Below are 27432 nucleotides of genomic sequence, written 5' to 3' on the forward strand. Positions count from 1 at the left end.
GGGATTTTGGCTTTTAAGTTTCTTTTGGCAAGAATCTTTGTAGGCACAAGATCTACATGGTGCTTTTGGCTGGGTCCGGAGTATATATTGTGGAAGGAATGAATTGGGATGATTATGCAGTATGTATGGTGTTTGGGGAATGGTATCATGCCTTTTTGTGGATGATGATGGTTTATTATGTGGAAAAGATTGCAATAGGTTATTGATATTTATGTGGAAAGCAACCATGCTCAAAGCAAGATCTGTTGAGATCAAAATCTTATCTGAGAATACCTTGGTATTCTTATCTGTTGCCATAGATTGTTCAACTTCCATGGGAAGTTTATCTTGGCCATCACGGGATTTCTCCTCGCGATAATCTAGTAACCTCTCCTCATGATGAGGGATATCTTGTAGTTTAGCCCTTTTTTCTGTTATCTTTTGATCTGAGGGCACGAAATTTTTGAAATAATATGCCAGGCCATTTAAGGCATGAGCTTTTTCTTTTTTGTTTTTTGCCTGCCACAAGAGGTTTAATAACCCTTGTTGTAGCTCTGTTACTCTGAAATTGTGATTAAGTCGTTCTCCATGGCCTCTGGGCAGTTGGGGCAGTCTCCATGAACTCATATTCGTGAACCATTCAGACTTTTGTGATGCCATTTCCCTGCATATATATTCAAAATTTTTAGTAGCTTTTAATAAATATCTATCTTCCTATGATGTCTTACCTGGCAAGTCCATAGATTTTGGAAGATATGATGGGAAGGAATTGTCATGTAGATATATTGTATTCACAACTTGTTCTCTTTTGGTCTGAACAAGCTGGTCAAGAATCTCATCTGTGTTAGACGAAAATCTTAGGCTCACCTGTTTGCCCATTATCTCAAATTGAATATCTTCGTTTGTGACAAGGAAGGGACGAATGAGTGATAAAAACGGTGTTCCTAAAATAACATCTTGCTTAAGATTTTTAACGAGTAGAAAAGATGTTTTAATGCAAACTTCAGATATGCAAATATAGATTTCAGGGATTTGATATTCTACTGTTAAAAGTCCTCCATCTGCCCCACGAATTCTGTGGGCGGCTTTACAGAAATATTTATGAGGGATAATACCTTCTCGAATGCAATTGACATCAGCACCATAATCAATTAAAGTGATATACTGAAAGTAGGATCCGTCTATAAAACGATACATAACTTCTGTGTACCATTTTTGCTTCATATATTTTTGAATGGTTCCAACAACCTGATCATCTTCTTGAATTGGTTCGTCCTTTTCTTCCATATGGAATCCTTCTTTTAATTCTAACATGTATAGACGCTTTCTTATTTCTTCTCAATATTGTTTCATAATTTTTTGGTCTTCGAATAGGCTGATCAAATCTGGTTTCTCATTCTTCTTTTTCTGTTCATCTAATCTTTTGAACACTTCATCAATAGAGAGGAATTTGCTCTTTTGAATATCCTTTTTTAGTTTATCCTTATCAGTCTTGACTCTTGAAAGGAATTTTTCGAGAACTCTTCTTTTTTCTTCTGGATCTTGAATGGTTTCAAAAGTATCGAGAACAAATTCTTCTAAACTGGTTAAAACGAGTATATTTTCATCAGACTCTTCTTCTGAATTATCTGGCTCATAACAAGAGCAACCACTGTCTTGGCAACAATTAATCTCTGCATTTTTTTCTTCATCTGAACTTGAGTCATTGTCTATATTATTTAGTATTGCTTCAAGTTTTTCTTTAACATCTTCTGATTCTGAATCTAACAAGGCTTGGATCTCTTTTTTAACTTTGGATTTGAAACATCTGTTAGCTATGTGTCCTTTCAAGCCACATCTGTAACAAATGGTTTCTTTGCTTTCAGTGTCTTGTGTTCTTATATTCTTATTGTAAATTCTTTTTGGTTTTCTTTTGGTAGCTTGAAAGCTCATCTTGCTTTTATCATTTGGTTTTGTCATAGGTTTGGAATGGGTTTTTCTTTTTCTATAGACATAAGGATCTTGAAAACCAAACTGATAGCAAAAAATCTCCCATTTCTCTTTTACCAAGAATCCTTTGTTTTTTGAGTTGATCTTTGATTTTTAGGTCATTGCAAAGCTCAGCCCCTACTAATTGTATCTTTTGTGTGATTTTTCCAATATCTAGATAGTGATAATTTATACTCCCTCCCCCTTCTTTTCTTAGGGAATTTCTAACCTTTTCAGCAAATAAAGGAGGTAAACCAGAAATATATTTTTCTTTCCAAAAGTCTTGATTAGGTTCTGGTAGGGTATATAGTTTTGACAAGAAAGTATCTTTATACCATCTAAAATCTGACATTGTTTTACATTTTAAATTTATCAATTGCTCTCTATTTTTTTTATAGATATCATGATAGTTTCCGGCAAAGTGAGAAATTATGTTATAGATTAAAGTGGCTAAGGCATCAGAAATGTTACCGGTTGGATTCCCATTACCATCTCTATCGGGCAATGGCCTTCCTTGATCATCCCTTTTAACTGCGCAAAGAATCTCCTGTCTTTGAGTTTCATTTAAATAATTATTCCACCATCCTTTTAATTGACCAGAAAACCCAATGACAATCATATTGGCAGCTTCTCTTTCTTTGTTTCCATTAGCTATGCAGGCATTAGCATACATAATCATTTGATGACATAAAGTAAAGATTTGATATTCAGTAAAGCCATCTAAGTTCCATTCTACAATTTCTTTGCCATTGTAGTAAGTCATATTTTGAATCTGAGGCATTTCCTCAAACTGTAGGTCTGCATAAGTTGGTCGAGGGTAATAATTCCTAGTTGTGGAAGTAAGAGTAGAAGGTTTAAAAATCTTGTTGACCATATCATATTTTTCATTATCAGAAATCTCATTGATATTTTTATTTACTTTTAAATTATTTAGTTTTTAGGCTAGCTCACTGACTAGTTCTTCAGAAATTGCGGGTCCAAAAGCCTTTTGTTTTCCAAGTTTGATGTTAGGATCAATTGTTGGGACAAACATAGGACTAACAGACTGAGAACTCGAAGACTGAGAATTAGAGGGAATATTTATCTTTACCTCAGGTCTTCCTGTTTTGTAGCCTTCCATAAGGGTTGTCTCTATTCGATCTGTTTGTTGACCAAGAGAACGTAGAGATATATTTGCATAATTTTGTTGTTCTACCAAATGTCCTATGTGTTCAACCTTTGCTGTTTCTCTATATGTATTTTTAGAAATACTTTTTAGTGGACAAGCTTTTCCTCCATTATGAGATAATTGAATGGATTCAAATGGAGGATGAACAGAGTCTACCTTGTTTCCACTGGTTGTCTCCCATTCTATAGAAACCTTCTTGATAACAGTTAAATCTTCTGCTTCGGATTTTTGCTCTTTTTTCATCATGTTTTTTCCTTTGAAGAATTCTTCGAAGTGTCTGACTTGGCTACTTTCATACCAATCAAAGAAAAAGATGTTCTTCCTTTGTTCTCTCATTTCTTTGTGCCAAAGTTCTCTTATCTTTAGTCTAAATGTTTCATCTATATCTTTTGAGGATATTGAGAAAAGTATTTCCAACTGGAAGATTCCTAAGGTTAATATTAAGGAAATATATCATGTAGGTACTTTTTCATTACTTAGTGACTACTATATTAAAACAATTGAAAAAACTATTCCAATTAGTTCTTTGCATGAAACCCTGCATCTTCTTTCAGAAAGAGAAATCAATTCTATAATAGCTAAACATCAATATCACTACCTTCACTTTGGTCTTATACAAGTTGCTTTCAGATCCTTGACTAGAAAGGGTTTGAACGTCTCTGTTCTGGCTTGTCTAAGAGATTGCAGAAATAAAAGGTTCAAAGATTCCTTACTTGGCATGGTAGAAGCCAGCCTCAGTAATGGTCCTGTTTATTTTAACACCTTTCCTAATTTTTCTGTATCCCTCTCAGACACAAATATCCATAAAGTTCTCACTCTCAACTTACAAACATCTGGTTATGAACTAGAACCAGGGAGTGAAAACATCTCCGTTACCTACAGAGTTTACTACAAAGCCATGACAACTTAAGCACCTTGTGCCAAACATTATACACCAAAAGGCCTAACCACTCTCCTTCAAACCAATCCTAATAACATATGTACTACCCCCAAAACCCTGAAATGGGATGAGATCACCCTGCCTGAGAAATGGGTTTTATCTCAAGCTGTTGAACCTAAGTCTATGGATCAATCAGAAGTCGAATCCTTGATTGAAATACCAGACGGAGATGTTGAGATAACATTTGCTTCAAAACAAAAAGCCTTTCTCCAGTCTAGACCTTCTGTCAGTCTAGATTCTAGGCCTAGGACAAAACCTCAAAATGTTGTCTATGCTACCTATGAAGACAACTCCGACGAACCTTCAATCTCAGACTTCGATATCAATGTTATCGAGCTTGATGTTGGCTTTGTTATTGCCATAGAAGAATATGAGTATATATATATATATATATATATATATATATATATATATATATATATATATATATATATATATATATATATATATATATATATATATATATATATATATACTCATAACCCAATAGGAGGGAGGAAAATTAGACTTATTCTGAGGAAACGCACGATGGCCCATCATGCCTTTGGGCCGGCCCGGCACGGCCCGAGACGTGTTGGGCCATGCCTGGGCCGCGAGTGCGGCACGTGGGCTGGCACGGCACGGCCCGGTGCGTCGGTCGGGCCGTGCCGGCCTGACAATCCTCGGCCCAGGCACGGCTGGGCTGGGCCTTGCCGTGCCGGGCGGCCCACATGGCCATCTATAGGTGGAGAGATGAGATGAGAGAGAAAATGAGCCACCTCTTATGCAAGAGGTAACCACTACACAAAATTCAAGACAAAAGGAGAGAGAGGAAGAGTAGATTGGGCAAACAAATATTGGGGCTAGTGTATTAGAATTAGTATAGATGTGATATATTGTACATGTTACCTCTACATTTATTAGTTGATGATGTGGTCAAGATTAGATGCAACATTCACCTTTTTTATAAAACTTGCCCTGATTGATGTTCTTGTTTTTCTCCGAGCGGCGAATGGGCGTTATAGCCCACACGGCCACACTATTGGGCAGTTGGGGGCTGGGCTTAAGTTAGTTCTGCAGCTGCGTTTGGCGGTTGGCAACACGAGCAAAATTTTAAAATCTATCTGACTATCCGGTCTCTCCCTTTCCAAAATTTTAAAATATATCCTGTCAAATTTTATAAAACAAATTATACAACTATAGAAAAACATGCATACACCTAGTGATCTTAGATGTTAAAAAAAATACTTTCTACCATCGAGATGTAGTTACAACTCTCATACGTCGAAAAGGAAACGAGATCCCACAGTGAAGTCAGAGAAATACAGTGTTGTGACTTTAGGGTATTCTCAGCCGTCTGATTTACAGCGAACGAACGAGATCGATCGCTATTGTTTGTCACAGTTGCTACAATAAATAACTGCAAATCACTGTTTTACACTGTAGCACAAGACACATTTTACTTTGCTCCTCTGCCTTTAGCACCTAAAGGCAGAGGAGCCGGATCCGTCAAAAAGTGATAACAATTATATATAAGGACTCTATGTAAAGGGATCATCCAAATGGCATTGAAATGTTTTTCCTCCTCCAAACAGTTGTCTCTATGATCCTTGAATCAAGATCAAACCATGGACACCATTCTCTACCTATTTTTCATCTAATAAACAAATCCAAACGAGAAGACAACATGTCATCGTCACCTCTACTGGGCTCTTCATCTGTTGCATTGTCCTCATCTCTGTTGGCCACTCCAATGGCACCATCATCGCGGACAACCGTCACCTCATAACCACTACCTCTTCCTCCCCAGCCACATCAAGTTGCCGGGCCTCCTGACCACTTTTCCCTTGGTTCCCTTATCATTGATCTTACATATCGTCTTCTAACCATTTACACCGATGGCACCACCATGTCCTCGTTTTTTCCACTGTGCTCATCACCAACCGTCTCTTAGTTGTCGTTCCGAGCATCCTTCTAGACTCAAAAGCTCCCCCTCTTCCTCCTCCTAACCTTGTCCGTTTGTGGCAATATTCTTTCTCTTTTTGGACTCAACCACAAAGGATCCATCTAAATCAATTAGCAAACTTTTGCTTCGATTTTCTAGGGTACTTTGCAAGTGTACCAATAAATTCTTTGTTAGTAAAGAATCAAATGCTAGAGAATTCATTTATCCTCCCACCCTGTAACCCAACTCAACCATTTGTTATCACAAAATTAGCTCATTGGAGTTCACCGGAGATGGAGAGGATGACCAATGATATGCGAATCTTTGGCCAACATCTGAAGGTCGCATATTCTTGCCCTCTGTCACGGGCTAGGAGATTGGAAGGAGGGTTACGGCGAAGGGAGTATTTGAACGAAGTAACCGGGCGTGGTCCTGGACCTTGCCGGCGCGGAGGTGCCGTGATCGGCGCCGCACTAGCGAGGCAGGAAAGGAGCGATAGATTGGTTTTCTGATTGCTTGTTTTTTCCATGCGCCATACTGGCCCTTTAAGTAAAGATTACAATGCCATCTAACAAACTCTTAGAGATAAAGATCAAACTAACAAACTTTAACAGACTCTGAAACAAACGAAAACAAATCCTGCGTATCTACTGTTTGCCGTTTTGCTGTTGTCGCTGATCCTTGCGCCTGCGGACGTAGTGCATTCCCCACATGACACCCTCTCTCATCATCATTACATATGACTACATGAGCTCCCGAAGTCCACATGACTTTCGGCGTGCCCATGTTGGGAAAATTCTAATATTATCCCAATCAAAGCTCTTACGTGGTAGAGCGGCGCGGGAACCAAGGACGAGGACAAACTCGTTTCTGATTGCATCCAATGTTCATCGTCTGGCCCTTCGTGATCAAAGAGTCTTCTTTTTTTTGGGGGGGGGATTTCCCTTGAAACTATACTTTTTCCGTACCAGAATAAGTTAATCTATTACGGGATGTCACATATTCTAGTTCTGTAAATCTGACGAATATATCACATTCGTAATAGATTAACCTATTCTGAGGTGGAGGAAGTAGATAAGAAGTAGACCGTTGCTTCTCATGGGATTTGAATTAGCTCAAACTAATTTCATGACCATTATTCTTTGCCACATTTAACATTGTTCATCTTCTCCTCTTTTCTTCGGTGTGTTGTAAAGGATAGTAGATGATATGCACAACTATGTTTGTTGCTTTACCATACGAAACTATCTCCTAATCCTTAATAAAATTGGTCGGCATCTCTAGCCGGGTTTGCAAAAAAAAAAGAAAGAAAAACAGTTCATAAACATAGAAGTCCACAAAAGTGTGTAGAAATTTAGATCTAGAAGCACTCTCAACTTGGAGGCTGCTACAAATTAGACGTCCGATCTATTACAAAAGATCGGACGGTGTTGCACTATATTATCACAAAGTGTTTCACATGTTGCACCACTCCACGAAAAATGTTTCGATGAAAATGTTTCAGATGTTTCATCAATCGAGGAAAAATGTTTCATTGCTTGAACAAAATTGTTTCAATCAAATGCAACATCTGAAATAGGTTGCTTGCAACACTAAGAATCAGTAAAATGCAACACCAAATCCAAACAAAATTAAACACCTTAATACAATAAAATGCAACAAGATAAAACAATATGCTGCAACATCACTAAAACTCCAATAAAATGAACCCATCTTTGTCTTCTTCTACGGCTAGCTGCTAGAATCAAGAAATTGATGCTTGTGGGAGAAGAATAGTGGCACAAGGTTGGCGACCTCGCCCAAGACCAGTCGCATTGTCCAGTCCTCACCGACAGCCAAATCTAGCACCTCTGCCACATCACCATCGTTGTTGTGTGGCCGTCGGCGAGGTCCAGCGCCTCTTCCCCAATCCTGCGTTATCTGCACTCTGCCGCCGTGTGATCGCTGGCGAGGTCCAGCACCTCCTCCTCAATCCTATGTTGTCTACCCCGCCATGTGGCCGCTGACGAGGTCCATCGCCTCCTCCCTCCCATGCGTCGCCTTGCCCCGCCGCTGTCGTGTGGCTGCCGACGAGGTCCATCGCCTCCTCCCTACCACGCGCAGCCTTGCCCCGCTGCCGTCATGTGGCCGCCAGCGAGGTCGAGTACCTCCTCCCTATCACGTGCCGCCTTGCTCCGGTGTCGACACCAGCGACGATGCCTCGCCTTGGCTTGCAACCCCCTGTGTAGAGGCGTTGAAAAGAGAGAGACTTTGAGAAGAGGGAATGTGTGGTGGAGGAGGTGACTGAGATATTTGGATAAGAACACGAAGCATTTTTCGTCTAACTTATTGAGGCCAAAGTAGTAACCCAGTTCAATGTTGGACCGTTGATTAAGCATCAACAGTTGAGAATTTTCAGAATATGCCATCGAATTCGCACTACTTTCAGGATATGCCACCCAATTCGTGCTACTTTCAGAATACGCCATCGGAGCACGAATTTCCTTCGTTCCGTGCCACTCCGTCTCTTCCGTCCATAGCTCCGTCGTCTTCTCCGCCCGGCGCCGTTCGCCGCCGGTGCCCGTGTCAGCCGCGCCGGCGTCCGTCCATCACCGGCATCGTCCATCCTCGTCGGCGTCCGTCGTCGTCATCGTCGTCCACGGCTCGGTGGGCGCGGAGGGAAGGAGTCCGCCACCGCCCGCGCCGGCGTCAGTCGTCGGCATCGTCGTTGTCCACCGCCCGCGCCGCGCGCGCCCGTGTCAGCCACGGCGTTGTCCGTTCGCCGTCACCGCCATCGTCGTCCTCCACCGCCCGCGCATCGCGTCCTCCGGCTGGAGCATGCCGGCGAGGGTGCCCTGTCCTCGTCCTCCTCATCTTCCTCCCCACCACCACGGACGCCGCCCCCCCATTGTACACAGCTGCCGCATTCCGCCTCGCCCCACCATCCACAAGGGGCTTCTCCCCCACCCCTTCCCCGCCGCCGCCCCATTCTGCAGCCGCAGCCGCTTCGCCCGCAGCCGCAGCCGCCGCTTCGCCCGCCGCCGCAGCCGCTGCTAACACTCGCGGCCGCGCTCACCATCCGTCCCCTTCAACTTCTACAAGCGACTCCCCGCCAAGTCCGACGTCCTCCTCTGAACAATCCAAGTATCCAACTACTACCTACCCATTCCGTTCCCTTCCGTCCTTGCCAATTCACACTCATCATCTGGACCAAGTACGTGCAGCAGCAACAACATACAAGGAGTTTTTACCGGCCGCCCTCTACTCTCAGGGTGTGTTTGAGGGGAAGGGGATTGAGGAGATTGAGAAGATACGCAAAACGAGGTGAGCCATTAGCTCATGATTAATTAAGTATTAACTATTTTAAATTTCAAAAATGGATTAATATGGTTTTTTAAAGCAACTTTCCTATAGAAATTTTTTGCAAAAAACGCACCGTTTAGTAGTTTGAAAAGCGTGCGCGCGGAAAACGAGACTCAATCTCCCCAAACACCCTGGAACGAACGGTGCCTCAAAATTCACAAGGCGCGCACACGAGGTCCAGTCCCGGGCGGTAGTAGACGCAGACGCAGACAGTCAGCTTCGCCCGCCGCCGCAGCCGCTGCTAGCACTCGCGGCCGCGCTCGCCCCGCTGCTAGTACTCGCGTCGCGCTCGCCTCCCTCCGCGCCCACGCCATGCCGTGGACGACGACGATGGACGCCAACGAGGATGGACGATGCCGGCGACGGACGGGTGTCGGCGCGGGCGGTGGCGGACTGACGACGGCGGTGCCGGGCGGAGAAGACGACGGTGCTACGAACGGAAGAGACAGAGTGGCACGGAACAAAGGAAATTCGTGCTCCGATGGCGTATTCTGAAAGTAGCATGAATTGGATGGCATATTCTGAAAGTAGTGCGAATTCGATGGCATATTCTGAAAATTCTCGCACTCAACAAATCGACTAACTTAATCAAATAAGCAACATCACTCCATAATCTGCGCCTCTGCGGACTTCACGAGGCTGGCATCTCCATCGTCCAATCCAAAATCACCAATTCGACATGGGCACAGAGCTCTCGTTGACTTCATCCGTTCCCCTGCTCCTCCTCTTGCTGTTTCCTTTGCTCTGTTTCCTCTGCCTGCGCCATGGCAGCACCAGGAAGCAGCCTCGCGCCGACGGCCTCAAGGCCTACCCGATCGTCGGCATACTGCCACACTTCGTCAGGAACCAGCACCGCCTCCTCGAGTGGTCGGCCGGCGTCGTGGCGCGCTGCCCCACGCACACCATGTCCTTCAACTTCAAGGGCTTCGGCCTCATCGCCGGCGCCATCACCGGCAACCCGGCCAACGTCGAACACATCGTCAAGACCAACTTCCAGAACTACTCCAAGGGGGAGTACGTGGTGTCAGTCATGGAGGACTTCCTCGGCCACGGCATCTTCAACTCCGACGGCGACCAGTGGCTGTGGCAGCGGAAGGCCGCCAGCTACGAGTTCAACAAGCGCTCGCTGAGGAACTTCGTGGTCGACACCGTCAGGTCCGAGGTCGTCGATAGGCTGCTGCCGCTGCTCACGCGGGCGGAGCGCGACGGCCGGACGCTGGACGAGCAGGACGTGCTCGAGCGCTTCGCGTTCGACAACGTCTGCTGCGTCGCCTTCGACGAGGACCCGGCGTGCCTCACCGAGGAGGGGATGGGGACGAACGCGCGGACCGAGTTCCTGCGCGCCTTCAACGACGCGCAGAACATCCTCATGGCGCGGTTCATGTCGCCGGTCGAGTGGGCATGGCGCGCCAAGAGGCTGCTCGACTTGGAGCCGGAGAGGCGGATGCGGGAGGCGCTCGCCACGATCCATGGCTACGCCGACAGGATCGTCCGCGAGCGGAGGGAGAGGGGCGCGGCGGGGCTGGCGCGCAAGGACGACTTCCTGTCGCGCTTCGCCGCGACCGGCAAGCACAGCGACGAGAGCCTCCGCGACGTGGCACCAACTTCGTCCTCGCCGGGCGCGACACGACGTCGTCGGCGCTGACCTGGTTCTTCTGGCTGGTGTCCGGCCAGCCGGACGTGGAGGACAGGATCGCGCGCGAGATCCGCGCGGTGCGCGCGTCGAGCGGGAGCACGGACGCGGCGGCGTTCAGCTTTGACGAGCTGCGCGAGATGCACTACCTGCACGCGGCCATCACGGAGGCGATGCGGCTGTACCCGCCCGTGGCCATGGACTCGCACTGCTGCCAGAACGACGACGTCTTGCCGGACGGCACGTTCGTCGGCAAAGGATGGCAGGTCACCTACAGCGCGTACGCCATGGCGCGCTTGGAGGAGTTATGGGGCGCGGACTGCGAGGAGTTCAGGCCGGAGCGGTGGCTCGACGAGGACGGCGTGTTCCGGCCGGAGAGCCCGTTCAAGTACCCGGTGTTCCACGGCGGGCCGAGGATGTGCCTCGGCAAGGAGATGGCATACATACAGATGAAGTCCATCGCGGCGTGCGTGTTCGAGAGGTTCAGCTTCAGGTTCGTCGGCGGCGAGGGACGGCCAGGGCTTGTGTTCTCGGTGACCTTGAGGATGGAAGGCGGCTTGCCGATGCGAGTGAAGAAGAGGAGGGATTCAGTTTGTTAGAATGTAAATGTTCTCTTTGCTACTTGTTGCCTTTCATTTATTCCAGGTTGAGTTCTGGATATTATCCATTTTTTCGCCTGATAGTAGCAAAATTATAAGGTGACAGAGGATTGGATGGGCAATCAGGTTGTTTTACAAATAAGTGTGTACCAAAGAGATTGGCACAGAGGAGGTGGATAAATTGTGTTACACAGTGGAGCATGGAGTGACTATGATGAGATGATCTGAATATTAAAATTCACTGGACTGTATCAGAAAATAAAAGGGACGTTCTACTACAGAATAGAAAAATTGATGAGTTTATTTGAGCAACTGCTCAAGTTAGCATTTAGGCCCTTTGGCAAAATCTATGCTCAGAATGCAGTCAAGATAGATCAGAGGAAAACCATGGCAATGCAGATCAAGGAGAACATATTCCCACAGCAAACAACTACTAAATACTGCACAAGCAAAAAGGCTAACTTGAATTTGTGTTGATAATGTACTTCACACATTAACCGGACACCGGGTGAAGGATTTGCACCAATTGTTATGGTTGAGTATAACCGAGAACGTGGGATAAAAAAATACACTTACAATTGTGACAAAGAGCGACTTAGAATGCGATTCAATCAGAACATTCGTTTCTTCCCAGTGGGGGAGTTCGTCTTTGTGCAGAGAACCCTTCTTCCTTTGGCGCGTCTGCGCTTCAGGACCTTTCTTCCGGCAGTAGTCCTCATCCGTCTGCGAAAACCATGTGTACGGGCAAGCGACTTCCTAGATCTATTTCTCTTGGTCATGCACAGAGCAGCCTTTCCAGCCCTAATCTGCAGAATCCGGGATCTTCCTGTTGTAACTCTGTTGTAGCTGAATTCAATTCCCAAAGATGAACCTGAAATATGTAACATATTAGGATACTGAAATCATTTGTAGGTTGGAACAAATATGGTTTGATACATAAGAACATGGATTTGCTAAATACAACAGTACAGCACAGAAACCGGCTATTTGATTGCCCTTAGTTTGTGTTTTTGTTCTCTAAGATCATTTGGAAAAAAACTCTAGTATGTAAAGTACAGTTCATTTTCCAAAAGGATAATATCATTGCAATAGTTCCTTTAATCTAACGTTATTGGCTTGTTTTAGGAGCATTTTGGTTTTGCTTTAGGTGGCAAGGCTATTAATTGTAACTGAACTGTTTAAAAAGTTGAGTTGTCCAGTTAAACGTTCTTGATTCAGTGATTTCGTTAGTTCGTAGTATAATTATGTTAGATGATATATTTCATAATGAGTTTACTAAATTAAGCTCATGCGCTCGCTCCAAAAAGTGGAGTTTCCTGAGTTTTTGTGATGTTTTCATGATTCTGTCGCAAGAATGTACTACAATCTACAGTCCATCTGGCACTACTGGAAATCACAATATCAGTATCACAGTACATGGAGGAAGAAAAGAAACTTTCAGCCGTGTAGGTTTCCTAACATGGAACCATCTAGAACTAATCACTGAATTATGAATATATATACACGTTCTTACACTAAAAAACTGGATGTGTAAACAAGTGATTTTTTTTAATCTTAATCGGAATCCACATCTTAAGCAAAATTCTCTAGCACATGGTTAACTATAAGAATGCGTGGGCTTTAGGATCAGACATTGCAGATTATAACAAGCTGCGTACAGCAGCTAACAAGTACGGCAGAGTTTGAATTTAAGATTTCTCAGGAAATTGCCAGAATACCATCAGAACTTTCAAATATATCAATTGCATTAAAATCGCTAGTTTAGTTTAGTTATCTTCTGACATTAAGCACTGATTAACTGTACACGCTACCTATCTGACAGTATAAACACTCCATTGTACAGTACTTAAAGCCGAAACCAGCAGCACAAAAGTTCATTCCTCCCTTTCTCTTTGCAGGCAACTCTCTCCTCCATCTAGTTCCCCAACCCAAATGGTAGCAACAGAACGAAGCGAATCAGGAACGAGTAAAGTACACATTCTCACCAGCAAATGAGGAGGCAGAGGTGAAGGTCAGCGACGCCGAGACCGCGGCAGAGAGCGCGGCGGGGGAGGCGGAGGCGGATGACGTGGAGGAGGAGGAGACGAAGGAGCTCCGGAGGAACGGGGTGGCGGCGGCGCCCATCGGGGATGCCCTGCGAGAGCGGAGGCCGCCGCCGATAGCCGCCGCTGAGATCCTCCCGGAGTGGAGTGAGAGAGCCGCCATTGGCGAGACGAGGGCGAGCGCCATGTTTGGGGAGTCGAGGTGCGGTGCAGGGCTATGGCTATCCCCACACAATGTTGCTTTATCGTCTTATCCACGACGAGATGCGATTCTTGGGCCAAATCATGGGCCTTCGTCTTAGGCCCACTCATGTTAGGCCCATTAAGAGGAACAGTTCGTCGTCTTCCTAGAAACAAGTTCACCACCGTCCGCCGCCTGCAGACGGGGCTTTATTACACAATCAGCCACCAGATCTCATCGCCGTCGGCCGTCGCCGTCGCCGGATGGACCCGAGCCGGCCGTTGCTGGGGCGGGGCGCCCTCATCACCTCCTCCGCCCACGCCGCCGCCGCCCTCTTGCTCGTCGCCTTCCTCTTCCTCACCCTCCGCAACCTCCCCATCTCCCTCTCCCCTCCCACCGCCGCCTTGACGCCCACCACGTCCCACCTGGAGCAGCAGGATCAGGCCAGCTGCGACACCACCTCCACGCTCGACTGCGCCGACCCGCAGCTCTTCCACCTCATGATGCGCCGCGCCATCGACGCCTTCCCCGACGTCCACTTCAACCGCTTCGGCCGCCCCGTCCCCGGCGACCCGCCGTCGTCCTCCTGCGACATGGCCTGGCGCGCCCGATCCACCGCCTCCGCCAACTACAAGGACTACCGCCGCTTCTCCGTCGCCCGCGACCCCGTCACCTGCGCCTACTCCGTTACCTCCATCGGGGAATACCACTCCGGCCCCCTCGCCCGCAAGCCCCGCCGCGGCGGGACCAACGCCACCGCCCCGCCGCCCCCACCCGCGCTCTCGCGCTCCCAGTTCGCCGCGGGCAAGTACCTCTCTTACCTTGGCGGCGGCGACCGGTGCAAGCCCATGCCGCATTATCTTCGTAGTCTCCTCTGCTCCATCGCCGAGGCCCGCTACCTCAACCGCACCCTCGTCCTCGATCTCAGCGTCTGTCTCGCCGCCGCCTACGCCGGGGGCATGCCCGAGGAGGGCAAGCGCCTCGCCTTCTATATTGACATTGAGCACCTGCAATCCGTGGTCGGGATCGTTGAACACAAGCGGTTCTGGGAGGATTGGGACAAGTGGGGAGCACAGGGTCAGCTTGGAGTCCGCATCATCGAGGACAGCAGGGTTGCGCCCACCAAGTTCTCCAAGTCGAGGGATCCCCTGATCGTTAGGAAATTTGGGGACGTGGAGCCAGGGAATTATTGGTACAATGTGTGCGAGGGCGAAGCTGAGCATGTCCTCCGTCCACCGCAGGGAGCAATACGCACGGCGCCAAGCTTGATGGACATTGTTGATGGTATCATATCAAGGATGCAAGTAGATTTTGACTCTGTTCATGTTGGTGGCAATGATGGGAACCTCAGAAGAAGGATTGAGGAGAGACTCAATGGAGGAGGAAGGCAGGTGTATGTTGCGGGAGAGGGCATCAACGTGGTCTTGTTGGATGCGCTGAAGGCAAAGTACAGCAGTGTGCATTACCTAGATGCGTTTGAGGAACTCTGGGCGAGAGATAGCAAGTGGTTTCTGGAGATGAAGAGGCTCAATGGTGGAGTTCCTGTGGAGTTTGATGGATACATGCGTGAGCTTGTTGACAGGGAGGTCTTCCTCAAGGGGAAGAAGAAGGTCGAAGTGCTCGTCTGATCTACTCTCTGAGATTAAGGTGTCGAAGAACATGGTATGTATCCAAGGGAATCTTCTACTCTTATCTGATATTTTCTCTCTACATCACTAGATGATTCAGTCAAACATTGCTTAGGAGATTTTTTTTTTTGTTGATGTTCAATGTAGCACATGCAACCCACTGCTGCTCAAGAGCACTAGTAATGTGTAAATCTTTTCCTTCACCAAAGGCGATTCAGTCAAAATCCCTTCCAAGGAAATTTTGTTAACCTTCAGTTGTAATACATGTAGCTCAGTGTTACTTGATAGCACTATGTATATATCTTTTCCTTAAAGAAGGGTGATTCAGTAAAGATCGCATTTCCTTTGTTAATCTTCATGAGCTCAGTGTTTCTATAGACAAGTATTGTATAGATATTTTTCTTCCTTAACATAAATGGCGATTCAGTACAAACCACTTGCAAGGAAATTTTGTTAACCTTCAGGTGAAGTGCATATACTCCGTGCTGCTTAATAGGCAACAGTGCAAGTATTGTACCCTATTTCTTTTCCTTAAACAAAGAATTATTCAGTCAAGATCGTTTCCAAGGAAATTTCGTTAACCTTAATGTAGTACTACATGCATCCTACAGTTGTTTTTACCTTGTACTAACCATAAGAGGCATTTTTATTAGTGAATCATGCTATGCTGGGATTTGATCACTCCCTGCTGAGGATCAACGTCAGCTAAAGATTCAGATTCATTCAATCAAATTCGTAAGATACATATACCATTACATCTAGTTCTTTTTTTTCCCTGGTATTGGGAGTAGATAAAGTGATGAATAATTTCCATGTTATACTTCCTACGGTTGCTCAGAACCCTCTGGATTTTTCTGCACATTCCTCTTTGCCCGACACAATACCAAAGCAATTGAAGTATAACATGGAAATTCATATGTTAATGCATTTATCTCGTTATTTCTAACAAAAAAATTTTCGCTGCAGTTCTGATGAGATTTAAATAATGATATTGTTCTACTGCACAAGTAGTTTATCTATTCATTACTGTTTTATTAGCAAGTTTAGAGTGTAAGAGTGGTGGAGCACGCCGAAATGTTTGTTGTGAAAGCAATTTATGTATTCAGATGTTTATTTTGTTCAAATATTGGGTTATCCAAAGATAAACGTGTCTGGAAATCTGGATAAGCAGAATTACCAACTATTTTTATTTCAGAATGATGCACAAACATGGAAGACATTAGCTGGTCATTCGTATGACGTACGATCCACATCCACCGCTAGTTCTTAATTCAAGCTATCTAACAGTGCAGGAGAGCTAGCTAATTACAGAATCAAGGTGTTCTAGCTGGCATTCGCCTGATCCTCCGTTTTCCTAGTGAAGGTAACACCCTGATCCCTCACTGGAGTCAGCCGCTGCTTCTCTTCCTCTACTTGCTCGAGCAGAACTTGCAGTTCAGCCTCTGTCAAGCTCTCCAATCGTTTCTGGAACAAAGAGCAAGAAACTTCAGGTCAGTCACTCATACTCTTGGTAGTAACAAACACTGCATACTAGAATGAACAAGTGTCAAACCTCCATGACTTGCTTCTCATAGTCCCTGAGCTGCTGGGCGTAGGTCATGTCCTTGTTGGCCACCCTGAACATGTACGTCGAGATCCACCCCACCGTCATCCCGAGCACGATGATCAGCTGGACGGCGTTTCCTGCTTGCAAGGGATCGACTCCGACCAGCTGTGTTCAGTTGTGGCAAGGATGTGAAAGGGAAGGCATACATGTTCGTCAGTGAAGTGTACTTGATGATGAAGTCAAAGCCAAGAAGCAGCGAACTGGAGTAGTGATGGAGAAGAGAGAAAGAACAGACGTCACCTCCAGCCCGTATTTGAGGCCGTAGCCTAAGAGTGTCACGCCGACGCCGATGAGCAGCACGTCCTTCCTCGTGTATCCGAATGGCGTCTGTGAACAAAACATGGTCGTCACAGTTGGGTTCAGGCTTTAATTTTTTTTCAATTCATCAGGCGTGTGGTCGTGTGGATATACCTTCTCTTCGGTGGTGGAATTGGTTTCATCTGAGCTGCTGCTTCGGACCACCAGACGCCTCCGCTGTCGCAGCACTGATCTGAACATCTGGTTGGGCCGTAACACAACTGCCTCGCCTTTGCAAGAACAGCAACAAAGGTTAGACAGGTGACATCCGTGAAGAAGGCCGAGAGGCGAGGGCAAGAAAAGGAAGAAGGAGCAATCAATACCAATGGGCTGGGCTACAGGTGAGCTGGCCATCCTGGCAGAGCGGAGGCCGGCGGCGGCGGCGGTGACCCTCCCGGCGGAGCTGGGGGAAATGGACGCGATGGGAGCGGCTAGCGCTGCCGGCGCCATGGTGTTGCCGAGCTGTGCTCTCTGCTGCCGCTCGGCTTTGCCGGGCTCCGCTCCTTTATCTTATCCCAACCAGTTTGACAAGAGGACACGGCTGAGCCGCGCGTACGTACGTCTACGGGTCGTTGCGGTCTCGTTTCCTGCGAGAGAGAAAAATATCGCGCTCGGCGTCTGGATAAAGAGCCGGTGGCGCTCGCGCGCGCGGACCAGACACGACACGGAGCCCGCGCGGACGCGTCCTCATTCATGGCCTCCTCTTCCGTCTTCTCCCCGCTACTCCGTGCACTCCGGCCGTCCACCTCCTGCTCGGGGCGCTCTTCTGCCACCCACGACAACAGCGCCGCCGCTGTCGTTGCCGCTGGTGGCGCTGCCCCGCGGCCGGCGCCCCTCGCGGCGGTTGTCAGCCACAGGAGGGAGCTGTTGCTGGGGGCGGCATTGGGCGCGGCGTTCCTGAAGGCGCCTTTGCCGGCCGAGGCGCGTGAGGTCGAGGTCGGCGCGGTCCTGCCGCCGGCGGCGTCCAACCCCGGGTTCGTGTTCTTCCGGGCTACTTCCAAGGACACTCCTGCACTTCGAGCTGGTAAGTGCTTGCTTGGCTTCTGGCTTCTGATTTGGTTAGCTGTCGTCTCTGCCTGGAGAAATTGATTTAGTTGTGTGACATACTGAGATGTGTTGAATCCACTCAATATGATTGTTCACCAATTCCAGGCAATGTGCAACCTTACGAGTTCATTCTGCCACCCACCTGGAAGCAAACGCGAGTGGCCAACATTCTGTCCGGCAACTACTGCCAGCCCAAGTGCGCCGAGCCGTGGGTGGAGGTGAAATTCGAGGACGACAAGCAGGGCAAGGTGCAGGTGGTGGCCTCGCCGTTGATCCGCCTGACGAACAGGCCGAACGCCACGATTGAGGACATCGGTAGCCCTGAGAGGCTAATCGCCTCTCTGGGGCCTTTTGTCACCGGGAACACCTTCGACTCCGACGAGCTCGTCGATACCTCCGTGGAGAAGATCGATGGCCAAACTGTAAGCTTCACTTGATCACTTCCCTAACAACTTGCACACTACTTGTGCAGCTATTTGAATCAACAGTCTTTGGAGTGCTAAATGTTTCTGAACTCTGATGCATGGGCAATTCTTCTGAGGTGCAGTACTACAGCTATGTGCTAGAGACTCCATTGGCACTGACCGGTTCTCACAATCTGGCGAAGGCGACTGCCAAGGGGAACACGGTGGTGCTCTTCGTCGCAAGTGCCAGCGACAAGCAGTGGCAGTCGTCGGAGAAAGTTCTCAAGACCATAGTGGATTCATTTAAAGTATGATGATCGCTGCAGGTCTGCTAGTACGATCTGTTTGTGGTGATTTTGTTGATGAGTACTTCCCAGCCTTGAGCTTGGGTAACTTATCTGAAGTAAACTAGAGGCATTTTTACAAGAGAAGCGGCGTTGCTTGTGAAGCTTGGAAACCATAGTAGAGAGCTAGTACTGTAATTGGTAAGGTGACACCATGGCAGTACTGTTATAGCTTATCTGTTTATGTGAGAACTAAGTGTACAGTGCACCTAACGCACAGGGATTATTTTTTCAATATAAGATTAAATACTATGTTAAGATTAAATATAATCAGTTTTAATAAGGTGACACCATGGCAGTACTGTAGGGAAATATAACATCGTTAGACCTTGTTCGGTTAATCCCCATAAAGAAGAGATTGAAGGAGATTTATTCCACATCCCCTCTAATACTCTTCGATCCCCTCCAAACCGGATCCCCTCCAAACCGAATAAACCCTTAAGGGCTATAATTTTGCTGTTAATTGTTCACTAGAAGAGCAACAATGGAGTTCAACTCCGGAATAGCATGTAATTTGGGATATGGAAGCAAGAAATGTTCGCTAGACAGAGTCACAAGCACCACCCCACTAATATTTGGGTCCCACAAAGTGAACCTCACATAACTATCGATATTTGGGCTCAACAAAGTAAACCTTATATAACTAGTTTGTACTCTCTTCATCTCAATATGTAGCAACCACTGCGAATTTGGACATATAGGATTGGATCGTCGGTTGCTACGACGGTGGGAGCAGAAGAAATGACAAGCCAATTTGTTCTCCTTTGTTTGCTCTGACCTCCCAATTCACAGCTGGGTCTATGTATCACTTATCAAGTACTACAGTGTATCAAAAGCTCTCCAATCTGTGCTGCCTTTATATTAGTTCCACCAAGAAGACACAAATTCCAGCAGAGATAGTCCGATAGAGATTAGCATGGCGTCGACAGCCGTGTCCCGGCACGTGGTCGCGGTGCCGTACCCGGGCCGCGGCCACATCAACCCGATGCTGGCCGCGTGCCGCCTCCTCGCGGCCGCGGACGGCGAGCTCACCGTCACCGTCGTCGTCACGGAGGAGTGGCACGGGCTGCTGGCCTCCGCCGGTGTGCCCGCCACGCTGCCGCCGGCGGGCCGCGTCCGCCTCGCCACCATCCCCAACGTCATCCCCTCCGAGCACGGCCGCGGCGCCGACCCCGCCGGCTTCTTCGAGGCCGTGGACGCCAAGATGGGGGTGGCCGTCGAGCAGCTGCTCGACCGGCTGGAGCGGAGGCCCGACGCGATCGTGGCCGACACCTACCTGGCGTGGGGCGTGCCGGCCGGCGCGGCGCGCGGGATCCCGGTGTGCTCGCTGTGGACCATGGCGGCCACGTTCTTCTGGGCGCTCTACAACATCCACCTCTGGCCGCCGGTGGATGACCGGGAGGGCGAGCAAGGTATTTGGCTTCAGTCCTTGTCTCCGATTTTCTCGCTTTGAATTTTCTCTCTTTAAATCAACACTACTGTAGTTTCCACGATGTCTCCGACTTCATGTGAGATTTCCACAATAATTTCTAGACATCTACGTCAAATTTCGAGTGTGTAGCACCTTTTCTACTCTTGAAAATGACAAATATTGGGGATTTCAAATATAGGGGTATGTTCTTGTTGAAACAAATTAAGATATCGTATGCTTCCAAGAACTTTGGATGATCCAAACATACTGTTTCAATATTCAGTTTGGTCTAGACAATTTCTAACTGAATCATCTTATGTTTTAATGTTTCTGAAATCAAATTATAAATGCACAGTCAGTGAATTCTGCTACTTCGTGAATTCTAATTGAAATAGTGTCCTACTGTTCTTTCCTAAGAGTGTGTTTAGTTCTTTGGGCGTAAATTTTTTGAAGTATGCATATACACATTCGAAGTATTAAACGGAGACTAGTAACAAAAACAAATTACAGATTCCACCTATAAACTGCGAGACGAATTTATTAAGCCTAATTAATCTGTCATTAACAAATGTTTACTGTAGCATCACATTGTCAAATCATGGCGTAATTAGGCTCAAAAAATTCGTCTCACAATTTACATGCAAACTGTGCAATTGGTTTTTTCCCATTTAATATCCCATGTATGTGTCCAAACATTTGATGTGACGTTTTTTGCCAAAATTTTTTGGATCTAACAAGGCCTAAGATGAAAACTGCACCTTCTTTTAATGAAGATAGGGGCTGAAACTTACAGGGATTTGACTTTGAGGTCCTCAATTTTGGGAAGTACACCATTGTCAAAACATTATTCTGCTACATTGTCCATAAATGATAAATTAGTTGCCCCTACAGCACTATTAAAATGTAGAATTGCGGAGAAACCAAAGAAGTAGATAATCTGATTACTAGGACAACTAAACCAAAATGCATTTTTTTTTATCAGTCAACTTTTCCACAGGTTCATAAGTTCTGAAGTTGGATATAACTAAACCAAAATGCATTTTGTATCAATTAACTTTTTCATAGGTTCATAAGTGTTGAAGTTAGATGCAGTCGAAAGAACTTTAGGAATGTTTGCTGAAACGTGTCTACTGCCGTGATGCCAAAACAGAGATTTTTACTTGTATTAAATGAGGTCACAAACACAGAGCCCTTCCTTAGCTTATTATGCACAACCCTTTCTCATAAACTTTATATTTCTTTGTCGGTGTGTCCTGAGTAAGTAAAGTCCTTTGCTTTTTCAGTGACTACAAGTACTTGTTATCAATAAAATAATGGAAAATGAGTGATTTATTCCACAATATATTTGTATTTGATTCTAGTACATGAGAAGTTTCCTCTTTTCCCCCTTTTTTGGATGAAACATATTTCAGTTTTCAGTCATAAAAAGATACAAGTATGGAACTAATAGTCACAATGCATTTTTAAAATTCTTATGCTAAAGCATTCCTATCATCATGCATATTTGCAATTGCATCTTTTGATACAACTTTCAACTTTTCTGTCACATTATTCCAATTTCAACCAAACTTCCAAGTTTGGTTGAAATTGGAACGATGTGACTGAAAAGTTGCGTGTGTATGAAAGGTTTGATCCGATGGAAAGTTGGAAGTTTGGAAAAAAAAACTTTGCAACTAAACAGGGCCTAACATTGCATAACTTATTATATGCTCTACTTCTTTTCTTTGCAGACCTAAGCCGCAAGTCCTTGGAGCAATATGTCCCAGGCTGCTCATCAGTCAGGCTCTCTGACGTCAAGATCTTCCGGTCTTGGGAACGGTCAATGAAGCTGACAACGGAGGCGTTCGTCAACGTGCGTAAAGCGCAGTGTGTCCTCTTCACTTCCTTCTACGAGCTCGAACCCTGCGCCATGGACAGAATCACGCAGGCGGTTCCGTTCCCGGTGTACCCAGTCGGACCTTCAATCTCGGACATGCCGCTGGACGGCGGCGCCGGCAAGATCGACGACGAGGAGCACCGTGCCTGGCTGGACGCGCAGCCGGAGCGCTCCGTGCTGTACGTCTCGTTCGGCAGCGTCGTCTCCATGTGGCCGTCGCAGCTGGAGGAGGTCGCCGTGGCGCTGCGCGACAGCGCGGTCAGGTTCTTCTGGGTGGCCAGGGACAGCGCCAGCGCCGGTGACCTGCGACGGATCGCCGGCGGCAACGGGTTGGTGGTGCCGTGGTGCGACCAGCTGGGCGTGCTGTGCCACCGCTCCGTCGGCGGCTTCCTCAGCCACTGCGGGTGGAACTCGCTGCTCGAGGCCGTGTTCGCCGGCGTGCCGCTGCTCGCGCTCCCCGTCGTCTGGGATCAGGTGGTGGACGCCCGCGTCGTGGCCGACGAGTGGAGGATCGGCGTCAACCTGTCGGAGCAGAGGAGGGAGGAGGACGACGGCGGCGGCGTCGTCGTCGGCAGGGACGCGATCCGTGCCGCCGCGGCGAGGCTGATGGATCCGGACGACGGCGAGAGCCGAGAGATGAGGAGGAGGGCCGCGCTGCTGCGCGAGGCTTGCCGTGGCGCCGTGCAGGACGGACCGGACGGTGGCTCGTCGCGCCGCTCGTTGAACGGATTCGTGAAAGATCTCGCCGACGGGAGACTTAATTTCCAGTGAGAGAACAGCGTGAATTAAACCAAAAAAGTAAATAAATGTACTAGCGTGAATGCTTGTTGTGTATCAGTATCCACGTGGAGAATAATGGAAGAGAAAATTTTACTTTAGGTAATCTGTTGTACGAGGCAAACATCATCCCTGTTCTATCGAAACACTCTCTTAGATTACCAGCCTAAGAGGCTTTTACTTATGGCAGATACCCTTTTACTGACCAACCTGATTTTTACTTGCGGCTAACTTAATGTGACAGTTAAATACTAAATGACCGGTGTTCGGAAAAGAAAATATTTGAGCCCACTGCAAGAGAAATGTACTATTCGATCATGGCAAATGAAGCTTGAAGGTTACGTTGCTAGTGAGGAATATTTCTCGAGAAGATATCGCTGGGCCGCTCCAACCACACTTACAAACTAGCGGCAGGAACTCTGGAGGACCACATCAATGTGGGTTTCTAGCATCATAGGGGTATTGTAGTAACTTCCTGTGCACCATCGGGGTTAAGATTATAACTCCACATTTATGTTTGGGGACTATATAAGCCAGTCCTAATCTCATAGTAAAATACCATACCATATATTGGGCTTTACAACTCGAACTCATCTCGTTCTTAGAATAGGCGGGAAAAATGATACTTTTCCGCCTATCCTCTGTTGATCTGTTACCCAAGGTCACGAAATAATATTTTATTATCAATGTTTTGCTTTGAATAGTTCCTTAACCAATATTTTTGTTTTGGATTGGGTATTTTTATTTTCATGGTGTTTTAGACCATCCTTAATTTTAATTATCTACATCTAACTTGTTACATGAAAAAGAAATAACTTGTATATAGCTGTGAGATTTAAGAGTTTATTGATGAGTAGGAATCGACGTATTCTAGATTGTTCAAACAATCGTTCATATGTTTGAGACGAGGGTCGGTAGTCAAAAGTGAAAAAGAAAAAACAAGACTACCCTGTCCAAAATAAGAACGTCGATTAAAAGATGTTTTAAAGTAAACTATCAGTAATGAAATATGATCCGAAATGAGAATTACTCAAAATGTTATATTATGATCATGCCATCACACATGATCGTATCAATATCCATCGACACGTGCACATGTGGGCATGCGTGTGTGGGCAGCGTGGCGCCGGCACACACAAAGGGAGAGGGGAGAGCGAGAACCACACGCACGCACGCACGCACGCAGCCACAACAGGGGAGAGATTGCGAGCGCGATGGCCGCCTCCACCTCCGCCGCCGCCGCCGGGGACGAGCCGTGCCGCTGCCATGTCGTGGCGGTGCCGTTTCCGGGGCGCGGGCACGTGAACGCCATGATGAACCTGAGCCGGCTCCTCGCCGCGCGGGGCGCCGCCACGGTCACCTTCGTAGTCACCGAGGAGTGGCTCGGCCTCCTCTCCTCCTCCTCCGCGCCGCCCGGCGTGCGGCTGCGCGCCATCCCCAACGTCATCCCCTCCGAGAACGGCCGCGCCGCCGACCACGCGGGCTTCCTCGACGCCGTCGGCGCCAGGATGGAGGCGCCCTTCGAGCGACTGCTCGACCGGCTCCGGCTCGAGGAGGAGGAGGAGACAGCGGCGCCCGTCGCGGCGTTCGTGGCCGACTTCTACGTGCCGTGGGTCGTGGACGTCGGCAACCGGAGGGGCGTGCCCGTCTGCTCCCTCTTCCCCATGGCCGCCGTGTTCTTCTCCGCCTACTACCACTTCGACAGCCTCCCGTCGTGGCTCGCTAAACCGCCGCACCAGCCGGTCGCCGGTGCCACAACAGGTGAGGTCTCTTCATTGCTTCCATTGCCTGTTACTGTCAAGCTTACCCTCTCCTGAATCTCATTTTTTACTGAATCACCCACATACGAATCAATTTAGAGATTTACCCACATTGTTACATCCATGAACTGATGAGTTAGGAGATTTACTGAATCTGATTTCTGCCTGTTTACTAGATAAGGCTCCAAGAGAGACATATGTTGGCTATTACTCGGTGCTGTGAATACAATGTTACTTACTTCTTGCTTTGTTTGTTTGTTTTTTTTTTCTGAACGGAAAAATAGCATTAGTGTGCCTTTTCATTGAATATAGCACGAGAAAATACAACCCCTAGGGGTAAAGAAAAAATGTTTTTTGAAAGAACCCAGCGGAGCTGGTTTTATATTATAGAGAGGTTAGAAAAACACTGTACAGGGGGTGCGGTGTAGTACTTGAAAAACACTTCCCGCCTACATTAAGGTGATAAAAGAACTACTCTCGCGATATTACATTCTGCACTCCCTTGGCGCCTGCCATTCCCCAAAGCTGCATCTCGTCCACAATCTTGCTTGCAATCGCCGGCTGTGTCGACTCTGTGCTTCGGAAGATGCGGTTGTTTCTTTCCGTACAAATTTCCCAGAGCACCGTCAGGAAAGCAGAGCGTAGTCCTTTTTTCTGAATTTTCTCTGCATTGCTTGTTTGGCTATGCCACCAGTCAAGCAGTGTACTGTCCTCTGATGAGTCTTGGAAGCGCCGTGGCCTGATCTGACGCCCAACCTCAGTCCAAATCTGCTGCACAAAGGGACATTCTTTGAAGAGGTGTTGGGCGGTCTCAAGGTTTCTGAAGCAGAGCTGACAAGGTGCGGAAAAAATGTGAGATCATCGAAATCTATACACTATACAAGGTGCGGAATGAACTCGCGCAGACACTTAGCTTTGTTTGTTACTTATACGCACATTCCGAAGTGTTTTGAGTGCTTTGGGTTTAATTCGTTCAAAAAGGTGGTTGAATATAGGCAGTTGTAGGTGTGAATATAGCGTGGTAAATGAAACACCGTCAAATAGGAGAACAATTTGTTAGTGTTCTTTCACATAAATCCATTACTGCGAGTCTGGAACAAAGCTCACGTGATTCAGCTAACAAAATCTTTTAAGTCGTCAAAATGGTTGTCTTTCTCATTTTGGCTCTCCAATCAACAAATCCCCTAGTCGGGGTTTAATCGCAGAACACATCGCCACTTCACCCCAATCTTGAGAGGTATCGCTTCTTTTTAATTTCTCTATTAAGATGAATCCACTTTCTGTACCAAACTTGAGTAGTCTTAGTGTTTTTTTGTTTTGTACTAACATTTGAGAGAGGTAAGTTTCTGTGCATCTGAATCATCTACTGCTAACAGTTTACAAAATTATTCACTCTTACGATCTTATCTACTTTTGATCAGCAGATAACCCTGATCAGAGACTTGAGCACTATATCTCAAGCTTGGCTTCAAGTTCAATAATGTTATCTGATCTCAAGCCTTTAATTCACAGTGAGAGAACAGTGGAGTATATCCTAGCATGTATCTCTAGCATCAGAAAAGCACAGTGCCTCCTATTCACCACCATATATGAGCTTGAGGCCAGTGTAATCGACTCTCTTGAATCATTAGTCACCTGCCCAGTGTACCCAATTGGGCCCTGCATTCCGTATATGACCCTTGAAAACGAGCATACCAAGTCCAATGGAGAAGCTCCTGGACGGATAGATTACTTCGCGTGGCTGGATTGTCAACCTGAGAACTCAGTGCTATATGTTTCTCTTGGCAGTTTTGTCTCGGTGTCATCCTCTCAGCTTGATGAGATCGCCTTGGGCCTTGCCACAAGTGAGGTCAGATTCTTGTGGATTCTTCGTGAACAATCCACTCGAGTGCGAGAACTTGTCGGTAACACCAACAAGGGCATGATACTTCCATGGTGTGATCAGCTGAAGGTTCTGTGCCACCCTTCAGTCGGGGGCTTCCTGACCCATTGTGGAATGAACTCGACGCTGGAAGCTGTCTTTGCTGGGGTACCTATGCTCACCTTACCATTGTTCTTTGATCAACCAATTAATGGCCGGCTAATTGTGGAAGAGTGGAAGATTGGAGTGAACTTGAGGGACTCGACAGACAAGGATCGCCTGATCAGAAGGGAGGAGATTGCAAGGGCTGTTAAGAGGCTGATGGCATCTGAAGAAGCTGAGATGAAAGCAATAAGGAGGCACGCTCTTGAGTGGAAAGAGATTTCTCATAGAGCAGTCGACAAGGGTGTATCTTCGCATTGTAATCTGGCTTCACTGATGGAGATGATATGCCCATCAAGATGAACGCCAGTATTTTGAATGTGCCGATGAAAGTCTAATTAATGTATCATTTGTTTAACCTTATTCGAATTACTCTATTATAACCATATCTTGCTCTATACTTAATTCATTTTTATAAATCTTATATGTGAGTTGAAAATTACATGGATTATCTAAGGTTTCAAAACTGCTACTGTCAGGCAC

At 46.9% G+C, this 27432-nt stretch overlaps 6 protein-coding genes and 1 pseudogene across 7 annotated transcripts; 5 read left to right on the top strand and 2 right to left on the bottom strand.

The window, feature by feature from the left end:
* The first annotated feature begins 9917 nt into the window (after positions 1 to 9917).
* Positions 9918 to 12425, top strand: LOC4327540 (cytochrome P450 CYP94D108-like; annotated as a pseudogene).
* On the bottom strand, positions 11992 to 13806 carry LOC4327541 (large ribosomal subunit protein bL34c). The gene is made up of 2 exons (XM_015759398.3): positions 13539 to 13806; positions 11992 to 12424 (listed from the first exon to the last, which is right to left on the bottom strand). Exons 1-2 carry the CDS (start codon positions 13780 to 13782, stop codon positions 12165 to 12167), a joined length of 504 nt encoding a protein of 167 aa, XP_015614884.1. The 5' UTR covers positions 13783 to 13806; the 3' UTR covers positions 11992 to 12164.
* Positions 13807 to 13975: 169 nt separating this feature from the next.
* LOC4327542 (uncharacterized) lies at positions 13976 to 15756 on the top strand. The gene is made up of 2 exons (XM_015759366.3): positions 13976 to 15438; positions 15552 to 15756. Exon 1 carries the CDS (start codon positions 14040 to 14042, stop codon positions 15402 to 15404), a length of 1365 nt encoding a protein of 454 aa, XP_015614852.1. The 5' UTR covers positions 13976 to 14039; the 3' UTR covers positions 15405 to 15438; positions 15552 to 15756.
* An 812-nt stretch (positions 15757 to 16568) lies between these two features.
* LOC4327543 (uncharacterized) lies at positions 16569 to 17836 on the bottom strand. Its single transcript, XM_015759385.2, has 5 exons — positions 17631 to 17836; positions 17422 to 17537; positions 17251 to 17337; positions 16957 to 17115; positions 16569 to 16868 (listed from the first exon to the last, which is right to left on the bottom strand). The coding sequence occupies exons 1-5, from the start codon at positions 17755 to 17757 to the stop codon at positions 16728 to 16730; spliced, it is 630 nt and encodes a 209-aa protein (XP_015614871.1). The 5' UTR covers positions 17758 to 17836; the 3' UTR covers positions 16569 to 16727.
* A 144-nt stretch (positions 17837 to 17980) lies between these two features.
* On the top strand, positions 17981 to 19367 carry LOC4327544 (psbP domain-containing protein 6, chloroplastic). Its single transcript, XM_015759376.2, has 3 exons — positions 17981 to 18331; positions 18460 to 18776; positions 18902 to 19367. Exons 1-3 carry the CDS (start codon positions 18001 to 18003, stop codon positions 19070 to 19072), a joined length of 819 nt encoding a protein of 272 aa, XP_015614862.1. The 5' UTR covers positions 17981 to 18000; the 3' UTR covers positions 19073 to 19367.
* Positions 19368 to 19991: 624 nt separating this feature from the next.
* LOC4327545 (UDP-glycosyltransferase 87A1) lies at positions 19992 to 23355 on the top strand. Its single transcript, XM_015759354.3, has 2 exons — positions 19992 to 20514; positions 22244 to 23355. Exons 1-2 carry the CDS (start codon positions 20019 to 20021, stop codon positions 23158 to 23160), a joined length of 1413 nt encoding a protein of 470 aa, XP_015614840.1. The 5' UTR covers positions 19992 to 20018; the 3' UTR covers positions 23161 to 23355.
* A 932-nt stretch (positions 23356 to 24287) lies between these two features.
* On the top strand, positions 24288 to 27391 carry LOC4327546 (UDP-glycosyltransferase 87A2). Of its 2 annotated transcripts, none has more exons than NM_001409129.1 (2): positions 24288 to 24927; positions 26348 to 27391. In NM_001409129.1, the coding sequence occupies exons 1-2, from the start codon at positions 24381 to 24383 to the stop codon at positions 27250 to 27252; spliced, it is 1452 nt and encodes a 483-aa protein (NP_001396058.1). In that variant the 5' UTR covers positions 24288 to 24380; the 3' UTR covers positions 27253 to 27391. The 2 variants fall into 2 exon arrangements, with proteins under 2 accessions (NP_001396058.1, NP_001396059.1); NM_001409130.1 differs by having other exon boundaries at positions 24289 to 24927; positions 26351 to 27391.
* The last annotated feature ends 41 nt before the right edge of the window (positions 27392 to 27432 follow it).

This window comes from Oryza sativa, chromosome 1 (assembly GCF_034140825.1).
Source record: "Oryza sativa Japonica Group chromosome 1, ASM3414082v1".
Taxonomy (NCBI): domain Eukaryota; kingdom Viridiplantae; phylum Streptophyta; class Magnoliopsida; order Poales; family Poaceae; genus Oryza; species Oryza sativa.

Coding starts and splice junctions, on each gene's coding strand:
- LOC4327544 (XM_015759376.2), top strand. CDS start 18,001: ATGGCCTCCTCTTCCGTCTTCTCCCCGCTACTCCGTGCACTCCGGCCG. Junction 18,332..18,459: donor CACTCCTGCACTTCGAGCTG/GTAAGTGCTTGC, acceptor CACCAATTCCAG/GCAATGTGCAACCTTACGAG. Junction 18,777..18,901: donor AGAAGATCGATGGCCAAACT/GTAAGCTTCACT, acceptor TCTGAGGTGCAG/TACTACAGCTATGTGCTAGA.
- LOC4327545 (XM_015759354.3), top strand. CDS start 20,019: ATGGCGTCGACAGCCGTGTCCCGGCACGTGGTCGCGGTGCCGTACCCG. Junction 20,515..22,243: donor TGACCGGGAGGGCGAGCAAG/GTATTTGGCTTC, acceptor TTTTCTTTGCAG/ACCTAAGCCGCAAGTCCTTG.
- LOC4327541 (XM_015759398.3), bottom strand. CDS start 13,782: ATGGCGCTCGCCCTCGTCTCGCCAATGGCGGCTCTCTCACTCCACTCC. Junction 12,425..13,538: donor CTCTGCCTCCTCATTTGCTG/GTGAGAATGTGT, acceptor TACATATTTCAG/GTTCATCTTTGGGAATTGAA.
- LOC4327542 (XM_015759366.3), top strand. CDS start 14,040: ATGGACCCGAGCCGGCCGTTGCTGGGGCGGGGCGCCCTCATCACCTCC.
- LOC4327546 (NM_001409129.1), top strand. CDS start 24,381: ATGGCCGCCTCCACCTCCGCCGCCGCCGCCGGGGACGAGCCGTGCCGC. Junction 24,928..26,347: donor GGTCGCCGGTGCCACAACAG/GTGAGGTCTCTT, acceptor ACTTTTGATCAG/CAGATAACCCTGATCAGAGA.
- LOC4327543 (XM_015759385.2), bottom strand. CDS start 17,757: ATGGCGCCGGCAGCGCTAGCCGCTCCCATCGCGTCCATTTCCCCCAGC. Junction 17,538..17,630: donor ACCTGTAGCCCAGCCCATTG/GTATTGATTGCT, acceptor GTTCTTGCAAAG/GCGAGGCAGTTGTGTTACGG. Junction 16,869..16,956: donor ATGAGAAGCAAGTCATGGAG/GTTTGACACTTG, acceptor TCTTTGTTCCAG/AAACGATTGGAGAGCTTGAC.